General features: G+C 40.5%; 1 protein-coding gene across 1 annotated transcript in view; it reads left to right on the top strand.

Moving 5' to 3' along the window:
- Positions 1–8,288, top strand: part of IPO5 (importin 5) — a 40,165-nt gene extending 31,877 nt beyond the window's left edge. The window contains exons 19-26 of the mRNA XM_029210405.1: positions 558–730; positions 1,968–2,079; positions 2,165–2,220; positions 3,268–3,390; positions 4,451–4,670; positions 5,263–5,491; positions 6,795–6,936; positions 7,527–8,288. Coding sequence (XP_029066238.1) covers positions 558–730; positions 1,968–2,079; positions 2,165–2,220; positions 3,268–3,390; positions 4,451–4,670; positions 5,263–5,491; positions 6,795–6,936; positions 7,527–7,613 — 1,142 coding nt within the window. The 3' untranslated portion in view covers positions 7,614–8,288. The remainder of the gene's footprint in view (positions 1–557; positions 731–1,967; positions 2,080–2,164; positions 2,221–3,267; positions 3,391–4,450; positions 4,671–5,262; positions 5,492–6,794; positions 6,937–7,526) is intronic.
- The last annotated feature ends 8,613 nt before the right edge of the window (positions 8,289–16,901 follow it).

Here is a 16,901-nt window from a genome sequence, read left to right as displayed (position 1 = left end):
GTGCAGTATCCTGCAGCGGCATCCTTTACAGAAGATGGCTTTTGCCCAGCAGACTTCCCATAATGCCTGAAGACAGACCAGAATTATTTTTAAGAGGAAGTCTCAAGACCTTATTTTAGAAATGATGTTAGATAGGGAGAGGCAACTCATCTTTATCGAAAACTGAAGAGGCTGATTCAGGAAGAGATCCTCAGTAGTTTTCTTTAGTAAAGTCATTGCTTCAGTTGCATTTGTTAGAAGCATGTATTACCTCAAATTTGGGGATAGGTACATTCTGAGACATACTGTGAGAGTCCCAGGTCCTTCCTCAGTCATTTTTATGTTTAGGGGTTACGTTTGAGCCTTCATTCCTGTTATATTGTAGGTGACAGAAAAGACAGGAGGTATGTCTTGGGGACAGGGAGACTTCTGTTTTTATACGCAGGTTATATTTAACGCAAGCTCTTGGAGAGCAGTCTTAGGTAAACAGAAGTTGCCTAGCACTCCACAATCTTGAGGATAGTGAATACACTAAATGTAGTCTAAGGGTAGTGAGTACGTTTCCTTAACAATAAAACGTGTTCGAGTGGCAGCAGCAGAATCCATGCCTCTTCTCCTGGAATGTGCAAGAGTTCGTGGTCCTGAGTATCTCACACAGATGTGGCATTTTATGTGTGATGCTCTAATCAAGGCCATTGGCACAGAACCAGATTCAGATGTCCTCTCAGAAATAATGCACTCTTTTGCAAAGGTAAATATTTTTCTCTTCAAAAATATCTGTAAGATTGTGTGTCCATTTATTAGTCTTGCTAAATAAATGGGGGGATTTATTTTTATGCTGTAACAGAAATTTTTCTTTTTCTATCAAAAATGTTTAATATTTTGGTGCTTTCACTCTTTTTGTTTTTCTTTCTTTTCAAGAGTAGCTCTTCTTGTATTCTGGTCTTCATTAGTTTCCATCATCATTACCTGGTAATCCAACTACAGAAACTTGGCTGTCATCATCCAAGTCATGTCTAGTTTCTGTCCTGTTCTCTCTCCCCTAAATTCCCTTCTGTTTTTTGCCATATCTCTTCTTTTTGCTGTTGAAAGAGCCTCACTTGGTCTATTCCAGAAGCCATTCCTTCTTTTGCTCATAGTTCATTCGCCTTTCCTCAAGCATTAACTTGCTCTTTGAGTCACTCCCCTTCCCATATTCTTGGTCATCTCCATTGCTCACAGCTCCATAGCTTGCTCCACAGTTTGGTTTAAAAATTCCTTATTTGTCCCCATTTATGCTCCTGAAGTTCAGATTTTCTTTTATTTTTCCAAAGACCGCATGCTTCCATGTCTTTGCCTGTATCGTTCCCTCCACCTATAATAGCCTTTCTCCAGCGCCATCTTTGTACAGAGTATGCATGTAGTAACTGAGCTCCTTAGAAGCTGGTCTTTTCCATCTTTGAATCCGCAGCATCCACCATAATTCCTGGCACTTAAGACGTGCTCAGGACATGTTTAAAGGAAAAATATTTTTTAAATTCTTCTCTTTAAAATACTGGCATCGTAGCAAATACAAACCAAGTAGATTTACTCATTTAATCATTAGTCTTCCAGGGTACTGAGTTATGTTAATTTTTCTCACACCTCCATCTGATTTTTTTTTTTTTTTTTTTGGCTGCGTTGGGTCATTGTTGCTGCACGCGGGCTTCTCATTGCAGTGGCTTCTCTTGTTGCGGAGCACGTGCTCTAGGCGCACGGGCTTCAGTAGCTGTGGCTCGCGGGCTCTAGAGCGCAGGCTCAGTAGTTGTGGCGCACGGGCTTAGTTGCTCCGCGGCTTGTGGGATCTTCCCGGACCAGGGCTCGAACCTGGTCACCTGTATTGGCAGGTGGATTCTTAACCACTGTGCCACCAGGGAAGTCCCTCCCTCTGATTCTTAATGGAGTTTAATTTTTGACTCCAAAAACACTTAAATCTTATGAGTTGCTTTCTTTCCTCAACTTCGTTTTAGTGCATTGAAGTCATGGGAGACGGATGCCTTAATAATGAACACTTTGAAGAGTTGGGAGGTATATTGAAAGCTAAACTTGAAGAACATTTTAAAAATCAAGAATTGCGGCAAGGTAAGTTTTCCATGCTTTTATTTCTGAATGTGATCCTTGACCATTTTGGCGACCATTTAAAGACATTTATTTGGGTGTGTTTTAGTTAAAAGACAAGATGAAGACTATGATGAACAGGTGGAAGAATCACTACAAGATGAGGTAAATTATTCCATTTAGAACTTAATTTACACGACCATTTGCATCTGGAGGATAATGCTTAAGTTTCTGATTCATCTGACTTCTCATAAGATGTACTTCTTATTAATCTTTAGTAGAAAAATCTGACATGTATTTCATTGATTAGTTTAGAGAATAAGTCATTTGAAATTAGCTGATTAGTGTTTTGGATGCTTTGTGTGCATTTTGTTGCAATGACCTCACATACGAAAGCACCTTGGAGTTCACCTCGTATTTTCTTCTACACTGTCACAACAATCTTGTATATTTGGTGGTGCTTTCACCATTTTAAAGATGAGTGAACTCAAACTCAGATGTTGAATGACTGCCTACAGCCGCACTGCTGACAATCTCATGCTTAAGGCCGGATCTTTGTATAACGCCAGCTGTCTTTCCACTGGACCACAGAATTGTGCAAATTTCCCCATAAATAATATGCATGCAGTGGTTGACACAATTCTTCACATTGTTAGTCAGTTCTCTCACTATCAAACCACTTGATGCCATCAAACATATTTCAGCTGTGTGTTTAGGGTCTGTCACGTGGCATGTGGCCATCTGGTGGACCAGTGCTGACATGTGCCGGCCATCCCAGTCCTCTGCAGGGTGCTCACACACTGACACACACATTGTTCCCAGGGATGTAAATAACTGACCCCACATCTCCCCACCATCCTGCTCCCAAACCAGAAACATTCTTGCAGAAAACAAAAAAAATAGTAAAGTAAAATCACTTTTGTTTCAGATCTTTGAGATTTGGGTTAATTTTTCAACTGTGTATTTTGAATATATTCCAAGAAAAGTATTTGCAATAAGTGCAATACTTACCACACTCCTTCCTTTCTTTCCATAGCCAGACAAGAGACATCACTGGGGTGACCTCAGTCTCTGGACTCTTGCTATGCCCTTAAGAAAGTGAAGAGAAATTTAATCTTGTACTTTTATGTTTTGTATAATAAATGTTACTGTTAATAATAGTAGGGATACTTTTTAAATACACATGGGTATGTATGTGTTTGTTTTTTTTAGGATGATAATGATGTTTATATTCTGACCAAAGTGTCAGACATTTTACACTCAATATTCAGTAGCTACAAGGAAAAAGTGTTACCATGGTTTGAACAGCTGCTTCCGTTAATTGTCAACCTAATTGTAAGTGTTACCTCTTTTTGACAATTATTTTAGATAGTTGACCTGGAAATCTTTCCTTACAGCATTTGAAAACTTACACTTTCAAGTCAGAATGGATCATAGAAATCATGGTTTCCACTGTACCTCTTTAATTTACCAAGTTTATTGAATTGCCCTGGATATTTTCTCCTTCAGTATATGCTTGAAGTTTACTAATTAGGTTTTCCATAGTTCAACTAATTTATAATACAGTCTGAAGGCATAGAACTGATTTTTTTTATTTCAGATTATCTATACCCTGCTGAATTAACAAATGGAAAAAAAATGGTTGCAGGTTTTTGTTTTTGTTTTTCAGTAGACACTAGAAAATTCCATTTTGATCCCTACTATGTACCACCAGCAATCATAGATTCTGGATGATAGCCTTATATATTCAATTTTTAAAATGTATTATAAATTATAAGTAGTCATCAGATATTTATGGGGGTTTTTGGGTTTCAGTTTTGTGTTTTATGATATTTAGTACTGCAGTATCTTTTTAAAAATGATTTAGGCCCATATGACATCCTGTTGAATCAGTACTATAAAGTTAAATCTTTGCAGCTTTTACTATTGTTGTGTTTTTTAAATATAGGATTGCCGTTATCTTTTTTGTAAAGTAAATGTATATACATAGCTGCTGCTGTCAGTTCTTCCCGGTACTTGGTAATGTCAGATTGTGGAATTCTATAACAAATCACCCAAGTCTTTTAAACCTATACTTTATTAAACCTATGTAGTAGTTTGAGGGTTGTTATTCACAAGAACTGATTGTTACTGTGTTCTTTTTCATTACCTATATCAGGAATATCCGTGTAAGTTGACAGCCTATAGTGAATAAGTGTTTCTTTACGATCTCTTTTTGTTGTCGTTCCATTAGTTCATGTCTTTTATTAACTAATACACAGTGACTTCTGGTTTGTTGAAACAATATGTCAGACAACATTTGCCACAGTAATGTCTGTCAAAGTGGCTGGCCGTAAAAACTCCAGCACCACATTCATCTGAATAGTCAAAGCTTAAAGGAGTATCTCTTTTGTAGTGTCTACATAGACCGTGGCCAGATAGACAGTGGGGCTTGTGCATCTTTGATGATGTCATAGAACACTGTAGTCCAGCCTCATTTAAATATGCAGAATATTTCATAAGGCCAATGCTCCAATACACATGTGACAGCAGCCCAGAAGTCAGGCAAGCAGCTGCCTATGGCCTGGGAGTCATGGCACAGTACGGCGGAGACAACTATCGTCCTTTTTGTACAGGTACTTTTGTTTGTTACGTTATGTGCATCTCATCCCAGGCATCCCTGTTATCCCTGCCTTGCTTCCCCCCACCCCCGCACACCGCCCGCCCTGGCAAACATACACTGCTTCATTCTCTTTTCCTTTTTCAAACACCTTACTGTAGCACTTAGGAGTTTACCGCCCTCATGCTTGTAGAAATAGAAGTGAAATCTGAGTGGGGCCACAGCCTCCTCACCTCAGTCCCAGGGTACAGTCCACTTGGGGCTTGGAGGGCATACTTTTAAAACATGTTGGCATCCCTGTAAGTTCAGCACGGGAATATAGCTGGGCGGCTTTCAGAAGCTGCAGTACACCGAGGTGATCAGGAGTGTGAATCCGGAGGCTGCTAACCTCCTGGGCCTACAGATTAGTGGGGTGCAGGTGCTCCTGAGCACGCCAGGGCAACCCCCCTTTCCCCATGTCTGGTTCTGTAGTCACAAAAACAAACATTTCTTGCACTTGAACATTGCCTCACTATAATTCATACCTGGACCAGAGATAAGAAATATTTATGGGCATTTGCATGAAAATGTGAGACTTTAAATGACTTTTTTTCAAATGCTTATTTTAGAAGCACTTCCACTGCTGGTAAGAGTTATTCAGTCTGCTGATTCTAAGACCAAAGAAAATATCAATGCTACAGAGAACTGCATCTCGGCAGTAGGGAAAATTATGAAGTTCAAGCCTGATTGTGTGAACGTTGAAGAAGTCCTCCCACATTGGCTGTCTTGGCTTCCACTACATGAGGATAAAGAAGAAGCTGTTCAGACTTTCAATTATCTTTGCGACCTGATTGAAAGGTAAGAAATGGGACAGGTAGGCCTTATTTCCTTCCCTTCACGTAACACAGTGCTTCCTGTGCACAGCTTCCAGGTGTATAGGTTATAATAATGCTGTCTTTATAAATCAGGTTAAGAAGCCGTATCACAGTTAAGAGTGCCGTATAAGCACATCTAATTTTGAGTTATTCTTTATGGAACTCAGTTCAACAGATCATTATAGAATGTGATGTTCAAGGAAGGTTCTGTTCTGTCTCCCACCCCACTCATTCTATTCATCCATTCACTCACTAGCTTTACTGAGGTATAATTGACATACCATTCATTAGTAGAATGGGATCAAAGAACATTGTTAGTACTATTTTTTGACCCTCTGAAATACTAGTGTTTTTCTTTGGATTAAAAAATCAGTGGTATAAGGGAAATATACCAGACGGGCAGTCAGGATCTGGCCCCAGACCTCTGTCATTAATAGTATTATTTTATGCCAGTGAGTATAGCTAAGAATTGCAGCAACCTTGGAGGTTATAGAAGCTATCAAATCAAAGGCGTGTTCATTGGTGGTCTGTTTTTCTAAGTCCAAGTTCCCCTAGGTACTGGATCTGGGCTCTGGCACTATTAATTACTCCTTTTAGTTCATAAATAAATCCAAAGGCTACAACCACTCATCTCCTGGAGTTTGTAGAAACAGGCCAATGGCTATATTCCCTCATGCCTGTTTAAGTTCTCGTTCACACAATACTGGGAGTCTTCACAGGGAGGACATCATCATTAAGGAACGTAGCAGCCATCCTGGAGACCCCTACCTGCGCCTGCCTCTGCAGTGGCCACTTCTCCATCACGCTGTTTAATCACCTCCCTTGGAGATGACTACTCTAGAATTTTCTTAATGAAAAATGCTGGGATTCTAATTAGATTCACTGTTAGGTTTCTTTCCATTAAACTTGACTGGAGCTTATTTCCCGGCTTACATTTAGAATGCCTGTATTATCTTTTTGAACTTCAGATTTATTTTAGAAACCATTTTGCAGTGTCTAAATAAAATTTGTGTTAAGGAACTGTTCTTAGTAATATCTTGGGGTTTTTTTAACATATATATATAAAATTTACATGGAAAGAAACTGAAAAGCTAATAAGTAAAATTAGCTGGTTTTCCTCCTACTGAATTTAAAAGGCAGTTGATTTTAGTGAGTACATAATCATTGTATAAAGACATAATAACAAAATTCAGTGTTGGGGGAAAGGTGTAGAAAAGTATGAGTGCTTCAGTGATTTCCTATTATAATTTTCATTTACAGTGGTTGTCTTCTCTTTCTTTTTTCAGTAATCACCCAATCGTTCTTGGCCCTAACAATACCAATCTGCCCAAAATATTCAGTATAATTGCAGAAGGAGAAATGCATGAGGCAATTAAACATGAAGATCCCTGTGCCAAACGTCTGGCTAATGTAGTTCGCCAAGTACAGGTAAGCTGTTTTGGTTAAACTGGGGAAGAAGAACTAAAAAATTACTTGGTTTTGGCTTTTTTTTCATATTCTTCTCTATTAGAGGAAGGAAATAGAAATCCAACTAGCTAAGGAAATTTCATTTTTATATTCTCTTGTCATCAAGCCTCAAATGGATTATACTTATTATAATCTACCCATATATTCTCATTATTTATTAAAACTAAAACCTGTATCTTAAATCTGAGACTAGCACATACTCATTGTGTAGTTTTTCTGCATATCTGTGAAGAAAAAAACATGAGATTTTAATAGTAATAAAACTGTCAGCTACCAATGACTTTTCCTACCTAAATTCATGTGTATAGATTACTTGAACGTGTCACCTAAAGTGTAGCTTTATCAATGCAAAAATGAGAAAACTTACTGTAAATGAAATAAACTTTATAGAAATGAAAAGATTTCTTGCTTTTACAATGATGTTCATCAAGCTAATCTACTGGAAAGAAGGTATTTTGGCATTATTTCAGTCTACCTAATGATGATTATTAAGATACTTCCCAGTGACCATTTTCTCCGAATCTAAATGTGTGACAATGTTCTTTCCCTAGACTTCTGGAGGACTGTGGACTGAATGCATAGCACAGCTCAGTCCCGAGCAGCAGGCAGCCATACAGGAGCTCCTGAACTCTGCCTGAAGGGCCTTAATATCACCACCAGAAAACTAACTCCAAATAAACGTTTACCCTTTTGTTTAGGTTTCTTTGTTTTGTTTTTGAGCAAAAGAGAACGGTAGAGTTGTGTGTAGGCCATTCTTCTGCAAAGCCACAGCAGCAGGAAGAGAAGCCCTGGGTTTCAGGATGGTGTTTAAGTGGATTTCTCCCACACCACTGAGGAAGTCCCATGAGCCCTGCAGTAGCACTGAAGAGTATTTTTCTATTGGTATAACCCACCCATGTGAAGGTGAAAGGGAAATTAAATTTTCTCACTAGATATAAGGAGATTTAAGACAAAACAGCTTTAGGATCAGTTCCTCAACATTAGATGTGTGTTAAAACAAGTTGCTGTACACCTAGTGTTAATTCTGTTCATTGGAGCGTGAGTCTTTCTGTACGGTAGGAAGAAGCCTTTTACCCAGCAAACTAGTAGATCCAAAAATTGAAAAAAAGCTGAAGACAAAAACAGCAAGCATGAAGATGTTATTTTATGTCACTTTCAATTCTTTTTCCCAAAAGGCTTATGCAGTGACTCAGTTTGGAAAGCTTTTCAGCTTCCAGCCCTTGAATGTGAAGTGTCGTTGGCATGTCTGGCAGTAGTCTCATTCACTCCTCAATAAACAACGTTGAAATACGAAAGAAGTTTGTGTAAAAATTTAGTACTGTCTGGCTTTGATTCATTTAATGTTTTTAATATAAGAATAATCTAGTATTTTTTAAAGGAATAAGGATGGCTCTGAATTTTGTTTCCCCCTGATATTTTCCTCGTGCAATTCAAAGTTAAAAGCATCTAGTTTTTACCATCTTCCACTTTAATTTAAACTAAGTTATGATACACCCACTCTGTTCACAATTGGTGTGCAGACTTCAGTCGTTTTAAAGCTAGCATTGTTCCTGTTAGAAAAAAAGATTTGGCTTAGTATTTTTATTGCAAATTGTAATTGCTATGGAGCCACATGCAACTTTTAATTTTATGATAAGTATTATGGCTAAAATTATTTACTGATAAATTCAGTAAAATGTGTGAATGTGTTTTTCTTTATGTATTAACCTCATAGCAGTAAATGACTTGCTGTTGTTTCTTTAAATAATTTTTCTAAGAGGTCTTACTAGATTTCTGTTGAAACTCCAGTGTTAACATTTTTATAGTTTGTACTGAATTTAACCGTGATACAAAAATGAATTTTATGCCTAGATCAGAATTTAAAATTAAAGGTTTTTTCTTTAAATGATTTGCATTACTTTATTAAAACTAGGGCTTCCCTGGTGGCGCAGTGGTTGGGAGTCCGCCTGCCGATGCAGGGGACACGGGTTCGTGCCCCCGTCCGGGAAGATCCCACGTGCCGCAGAGCGGCTGGGCCCATGAGCCATGGCCGCTGAGCCTGCGCGTCTGGAGCCTGTGCTCCGCAACGGGAGAGGCCACAACAGTGAGAGGCCCGCGTACCGCAAAGAAAAAAAAAAAACCTAAATCTGAAATGGAATGGAAAGTAGAATAAATTATATTAAGATGGTTTGGTTGGGGGCAAATACCCCTCACATATATTTTGTTTCTGGCCCAGAAGCTTTGGTATCTCGCAGGACAAACACCATGTTGGGTGACTTCTCTAGTAAGATCATTGCTTTCAGTGGGTACCTGTGTGACGCTCAACGTGTGTGGGGAAATTTGAACCTGCTTTATATTCTGTCTTCCTGTCGGAGTAAAAATGTGGTAGTTCAACCCCTCTGTACTTCCTGAGATAGAATGCTGTTTGGAAATCCCATTCGTGTACTGATGCCAAACAACTGGAGCAATTCAGGTTTGCTTTTTTAAAATTTATTACACTACTTAAAATGTTAAAAATGTGGTGTGCTCACCTAAGTTGAGATGGAAGTATGGTTAGAAGATGGGTGCATGGTTTTCGGAGAGTCTGGTGTTTGCAGAGCACTGTCCTGAGCACCTGCGGCATATGGCAAAGAACCTCGTAGCTTCAAGTTCAAACATTAGTGGGGACAGTCAGAAGATGTACCCATCAGAGGGGTCTGAGGTCCCTGAAAGAATCAATTGCAGACTGACTACATCCTTCTGGATAGAAGTAGGAAAACAAGTAATTGGAGTTGAATCAAGTTAATCAGGGAAGGTCAGTTTTAAAGACTTGATGTGACATGATCCTGAAACTCATAACTGATTGTAACACGAGCTAACAATTCTTTGGAATTATCTGGGGCGACATTTTTAATACTTCATTTTGTCTATACGAGATGAAAATTCATGTTTTTTTCCTTTTGTACCAAATTTAGTGGCCTTGCATGTCAGCCAGTAATTATATATTTATGAATCCGAGCTATTTCTGGAGGAAAAAAACGTGTGTGGCCCTTACATTTTCTGGATATTTTGTGACATAGAGGGTTACGTTATGTGCACAAGTGTCAGAAGTTTTTAGCATAACTCATTTGGAATATTTTTTTAACGCTAAATCTAAAGAAAAGCAAAATTGCCTTAAAGCTAGTTTGACATTTCTGTAATGAGAGGCAACTTTATCGTAACTCTGTAGCTGTAGTTTGACTAACAAAACCATCAGTAAATGCATAAGCAAATAAACATTCTCCATGTACCTGGTCCCATAATAGCTAGCTAAAGAGCTAACTAAATGATTTACTTAGTAATTAGTACCGCATCATTCTGCCGACGAGTATTGCATCAAATAGTCTGGCTCTGAGCTTGTACCATGGAAATCACTTTGTACCTCTCATCTCTCTGCCTCAAAGGAGTGATAGCCAAAATCTGCCATCTTTCATTTTCTTAGTCCCAGAAGTATGAAGGTTTAGAAGAAAGTGAATTACCTGCAAGGAGTGGGCTTGGATTATTACTTCCAACACTTGAACTTCTGACCAGGTGATGGGGAGGTGGGCGGTTAACTCTAAAACCATCTTGGACTGACTCTCCCCCCACTTTTTTTTTTTTCTTACACAATCTGTAATCCTGACAGTCAGTTGCTAGACAATACTTGGGCATATTATATTTTCTATGTATGTTGTATATTTGAGTGGATGAACGCAAACACTTTGAAGATAAATTATAGCTCAGTTATTCATTTCTAAGAAATGAACCCCAAAGCAGTGTGATTAAGTTCTTATGTAAAACTCCACAAAAAAAATGTTTTTTTTTTTTTCAAATTCCAGTTAGAGTAGCAGAATATAATTCTGAAATGTGTGTCAGTGATTCCTCGTATGGTTCTTGATCTTATACATGTCTCTCCTCTTAACTAGCATTCAGATTGTAATGGAAATCAAGTCTGGTGCCATTTGCTATAGATTAAAAATTAGTTCCCAAAAAAAAAAAAAAATTAGTTCCCCTGCTTCTCTTAGAGGTTTTGTAACAAATAGGTACAGAGTGTAAGTTTTGAGTTACAACCTGACAGCAATCCTGTGGTCTTAAGGTACATCATGAAAGAAAGTGATGTTGAATGGTTAAGAGCAGGGGTCAGCAAACTTCTGTAAAGGACTGGGTGGTAAATATTTTAGGCTTTGCCCCTAGGATCTTCATCAGAACTACTTAGCTGCTTTTTTAGACAATACTCAACAAACGGGTGTGGCTGTGTCCCAGGAGACTACAGAGACAGGCTGGCACCTGATTAAAACCTTTGCTCGGGTTCCAAAATCTCGCTGTACACGTTCTGAGACTTTGGACAGGTTAACCTCTGTACCTCAGTTGCCTTCTTTTTAAAATGGGAATAATAATAGTACCCACATTATAGAGGATTTAAATGAATTTAGAAGTCAGGCATGGTGTTAGCTATCATCGCTTACGTTCTCTTAATTTTTCAAAATCAAGTATTTTTGCAAATTCTCTGAAGAGCCTTGATGTTGAGAGGAAGCCTAGGAAGTTGTGAAAAGTATCAGCAGCTTTGCCGAGTCTGCGGAGTTGTACCATGAGTGTATTTGGCCGGTGGAAACGCAATTTTACTTGCTCGGCACCAAGGGGCTGGTGTTGGAACATCGTCATCTGCACATGGCCCGGCCCCTAAACGCACCCATTACCTCATCTGCACCACGACCTGAAAAAGCAGCAGTTTGTCCCTGACGGGGCGAGAAGATCCGTTGGACTCACCGTGAGCGCTGGTGGCTCTGTCCCCCAGACTCGGGGTCACCAGGGACTCGTCCTCACAGTGACTGGCAGGGGAGGCCCCGTGGTAGCCACCCAGGGGGACGAGCACTGGGGAGCCCGGCCCCACTGCTCACCAGTCTGGACCCTTTGCAAGCCCCTCAGCCTCCCTGTGCCTCCGTTCTCACCTGTAAGGCAGTCCATCAACAGGACCTCCCGCACAGGGTGGCTGTGAGGTTTGAGGTGATAATATCCGTGAAGCCCCTAGATCCATGCCTGGCAGTGTCAGTTTGCTATTATGAGTACACGCGTTTGAAGAGATGGAATTAAGTTTGGTTTACAACTGATGAACAACGTCATAAAATACTCCAGGGACAATGGGTGCAGCACTTACACCCAACAAGACAGGTACTCCGGTCAAGAGTTTTATTGAATTAAGCTGTGTAACAAAAACTGATGGCTTGAGGGCAAATGCTGAGCAAAACGCACGGGCGGTCTGCCTTCACGTAGGGACACATCAGAATTCAGAGCAATGAAGGTAGAGGGTGTGGAGTGTGTAATAGAAGAAATCAGGGAAATAACGTTCATCAGTGCAAATAGGATGTGTATCCAGTGGCCTCAATCTAGGCATTCTAGCAGACTGCACCAGACACTCAAAATCTGGCCTCTCCTGGTCACTGAAAAGCCCACCCTGAGTGGAGGTCTTCTCTGCAGACTTGCCGCCATGACTGGGGCTCTGTCACAGGGATGGCGCAGAGGCGAGCATTTGGGACCAGCGTGTCGCATGTGCTGCCTTGGTGGGCGAAGGTGCCAGCGAAGCAGAAAGTCAGGAAGGCTGGGCTCCAAGCCCTCTCCCACGCCCACCTCTGGTTCCTGCCAGGGCGGGTACTGCTGCTCAGTCATTACTGGGTTGGCAGTGGAGAGAGAATGTACTAAGTTGTAGCCCATTTACATTAACTTGGCCCCAATCCCTGAATGCAGTTACCCACTTCTTTTTTACCTCCTCATAGGGCAGCTAGTGGCTGCTGCTTTCCACTCAATTTCACTCTCGCGGATTTTCTCTAACCCTCTCCCCTTGGAGGAAAACTATGTAGTTTTAAACCGCCATTGAAATGAAATAGAGCCCCCGTATGACCAGGAAATAGTGGAAGAATTTGTAGGGTTATGACCCTATTTCATTTTCTTATGAAGAAAAACACTGAAAGTTTATTATTAAAGGGCCAGAAAAGATGGTTCTCTTTTAGGAAAAATATAGCCCATCAATGTTTTTAGTGTTTGCGAATTGAGTCTCATGGGGAAAGGTTACCACTACTATAAATGATCAATAAGCCATAAGACGGAAGCTCTTCCTGAAACTGCCGTTTCAAGAAGAAAGTAAGGATAAAATAGCAACACAAATTTGGAGACATAATGGATTGAAATAACATCATTTCTTAAGAGAGCAGTAGCGAAGGAGCATAAGGCAGAAGGAAGGTTGCATTTGAGGATACTAACTCACTTTTTTGTGTCCCGAAAGGGATTGCTCCTTGCTCCCCTCCAAAGTGGAAACTTCAGGGTCTCTGTCAGCAGAGGCAGTGAGTGAGGGGCCCCTCCCTGGCCTTCAGAGATGCCACTCACCCTGCAGCCACTTGCTCTGCCCACACAGCCTGCCCAGCTGCAGTGCAGCGGCCGCCTCCTAGAAGTCATTCCCGAAGGCCTGCAAAACTGGGGGGACGGCCAGACAGGCCTGATTCTACCCAAGCATCTGACTCTGGCCACCGTTCCCTTCAGCCCCAACTTCCTTCCCACCTGATAAGGGAGTCCTGGACCCACAGGCTTCCTGCCTGAAAACTGCAGCCTCCACCTGCAGGTAAGGCCTGTTTCCCTGTATGTCCGCTTCTGCTTTATTATACAGTATAAGGAGAGCATTCGCTTCTTACCTAGTCCTGTTTCATTGCAAACGTCCCATCTTGGCCTTTGAGCTATCTGGAATAGATTACGTTATTTCCAAATAGTTTCTTTTGGATGCTCCAAAGGCTTCCTCTGATTTGTCTGTGGTGGAGGGCGGTGGTGAGGATTGCTTGGAATGATGTAACCAGAGTGCAGCGTGCTCAGGGGACTCAGGTAGTGGCTTTTACTGTGACAGCTACACCCAGGCCCTGGGGACCAGCCCCCAATCATGCAAACATTCCAGAAACCAACCAAAATTGAGAACCTACTCATAATCTGAGCTTCCTGCGTCTGAACTCTTTGCTGGAAATACTGTAATTATTTATGAAAAAAAACCTTGACATATTTTCTCAGATGAGGTGTTAGGAGCAAATGGGTAAGTAAGGGATGCTCTCTCCCTTTATTTCTCACACGTGACAAAATTTATGGGTATTGTGAGGAAAAGTCCAAATTCTGGAGAGTCTTCAATTTTTTTTTTTAATTACTTAACTCTACACAAAGGGCCACCTGTACCTGGTTCAAAATACAAGGTTTATAAAACATTATTCAGTGAAAAGTCTCTTCCCACACTTGCTCCTCAGCCACCTCTGCCCAGCTCGCCTCACAAGGAGAACTTTGCAGAGTTGGTCCCACCAGAACGTTTTTGCTTAATGCAATTCATAACCTTCTGGAAGGAAATTAGCATTCCTGATGAAATGCAGGTGTATTTTTCTATGGATATGAGTTGGGTTAAGAACTACTCCGAGGGCTTCCCTGGTGGCACAGTGGTTAAGAATCCGCCTGCCAATGCATGGGACGTGGGTTCGAGCCCTGGTCCGGGAGAATCCCACATGCCACAGAGCCACTAAGCCTGTGCACCACAACTACTGAGCCTGCGCTCTAGAGCCCGTGAGCCACAACTACTGAGCCCACGTGCCACAACTACTGAAGCCCATGCTCCTAGAGCCCGTGCTCCACAACAAGAGAAGCCACCGCAATGAGAAGCCTTCGCAATGCAACAAAGAGTAGCCCCTGCTCGCCGCGACTAGAGAAAGCCCAGGGGCAGCAATGAAGACCCAACACAGCCAAAAATAAATAAATTTATAAAAAATTTTTTTAAAACGACTCTGAGAAACTACCCACCCTCCTAGGTAACCCAACCTGAATTCTTTAACAGGACATTTGGATTATCCCTTTTTTCCCCAATAAGTCAATAGTGATTAACCTAATATTTATTTATTTTGCCTTTAAATACCTCTGCTGTGAAAGAAATCCTTGAAATTGGCCAGCTCGAGGTCTGTGCCCTTGCAGTTTATAATAAAATTCCAACATAACTACATTGTCTGAAAATGATTTTTTTAAATATTCTCAGAAGGAAAAATTATGTTTTTATGTATGCTTCCAGGGTTATAAATATTCAAATGCATTTTTGGAATAAAAGTAACATCATTTTGGGCTAGGAATTAATTCTCAATATCCAACTCTATTAAAGATGGAGGTTAAATATCTCTTGCCCTTTCCAATAAGTGGGATACATAAATTGATATGCACAGTTCTTGGTACCATCAAAATGTTAAAACTAGATCATATTGATTTAGAACCCCATTTTGTCTTAAACTAAGTGACCTCAGGCTAAATATCCTTTTATTATTAAATCAGCACAAAAAGTTCCACTCTTTAGGGAGCATATTTTCAAGTATGCATTTTTATAAATTAATTATCCTGTCATTTCATTTTATTTTTTAAAATTTAATAACTTTTTTTAATGTATGTATTTTTGTGGTTGCCTGCTATTTTTCTATAAAAAAGTCAGAGTTGATTTTTTAAATTATAATGTAAACAGAGGCACAGTTGCTTTGTGGCAAGTATGCAGATGGTACTCATGAGTGAAGTTCAGGAAACACTTGCTGAGGCTTGTAACGCAGTCACATAGGTTTGAGAAGTTTTGTTCTACTTGGTTAGGAGAAATACAATGCAGTAATTATCCTGTCAGGTCAGATGAACAAAACTCAGCAAGAAAAATATGGCTCAGCCAGTGAGACCTTTGGAGGCATGAACCAGACAAAGACACCAGAACTGGACAGGTTTGGGGTGGGGGTGGGGAGTTACTTTTTATTCTAAAATAATTTCCAATTTATAGGAGAGTGTAAAAAAAAAAAGTTAAAAAAAAGACAAAAAACTCCCATGTATCTTTTGTCTATATTTTAAAATATTGTGACATTTTCTCTCTGAATCCTTTGCGAGTGACAAAGACTCTCTGAGCTCTCTTCCTTCACCTAGACCTCGACTTTTCAGACTGCCATGTTTGTCTCTACATTGTCCAATTATAGCAAGAATCCTGCTAAGTCTGTCTAGCCACCCTGTAAACAGCCACATACAGTTTTTGGCTTTCTCTGACTTATTTCACCAAGTATAATACTCTAGGCCCATCCACATTGTTGTAAATGGCAGAATTTCATTCTTTTTTATGGCTGTGTAATATTCCAGTTTCTATATATGTGTACTATGTCTTCTTTATCCATTCATCTGTTGATAAATACATGGGTTGCTTCTGTATCTTGGCTATTGTAAATAATGCTACTATGAACATTGGATGTACTTATCTTTTCAAATTAGTGTTTTCATTTTCTTTGGATGTAAATCCAGGAATGGGATTGCTATATGGTAGTTCTATTTTTAGTATTTTGAGGACCCTCTATACTATTTTCCATAGCGGCTGCACTGATTTACATCCCCACCAACAGTGTACAAGGTTTCCCTTTTCTCCACATCTGCACCAACTTTTGTTATTTGTCTACTTCTTTTTTTTTTTTGCGGTACGCGGGCCTCTCACTGTTGCAGCCTCTTCTGTTGCGGAGCACAGGCTCCAGACGCGCAGGCTCAGCAGCCATGGCTCACGGGCCCAGCCGCTCCGCGGCATGTGGGATCTTCCAGGACCGGGGCACGAACCCGTGTCCCCTGCATCGGCAGGCGGATTCTCAACCACTGCGCCACCAGGGAAGCCCTTGTCGACTTTTTGATGAGGAAAAAGCGGGGACTTTGCAGTCAGATCAGCCTGAATTTGAATTGCACGTATCCTCTTTATTAGTTGTGTGGACTTGGAAAATGTACTTGGCATCATAACCTCTCTACCTCAGTTTGCTCACTGGGAGATGGGGAAATACCTGCTCTGCTGGATCTCTGTGAGAATTCAGTGAGGTCAGGCATGCAGAAGTTCTGGCGAAGGATGGGTGCCAGGTCAGCTTTCTCCCCGTCCCTCCTACAGACATGTTATGCCTACA

The sequence above is a fragment of the Monodon monoceros genome, unplaced genomic scaffold, assembly GCF_005190385.1.
Source record: "Monodon monoceros isolate NGI ecotype Baffin Bay Population unplaced genomic scaffold, NGI_Narwhal_1 Super_Scaffold_8, whole genome shotgun sequence".
In the NCBI taxonomy this organism is placed as follows: domain Eukaryota; kingdom Metazoa; phylum Chordata; class Mammalia; order Artiodactyla; family Monodontidae; genus Monodon; species Monodon monoceros.
The sequence above is the reverse complement of the archived record's forward strand: the minus strand, read 5'-3'. Positions and strand labels throughout refer to the sequence as shown.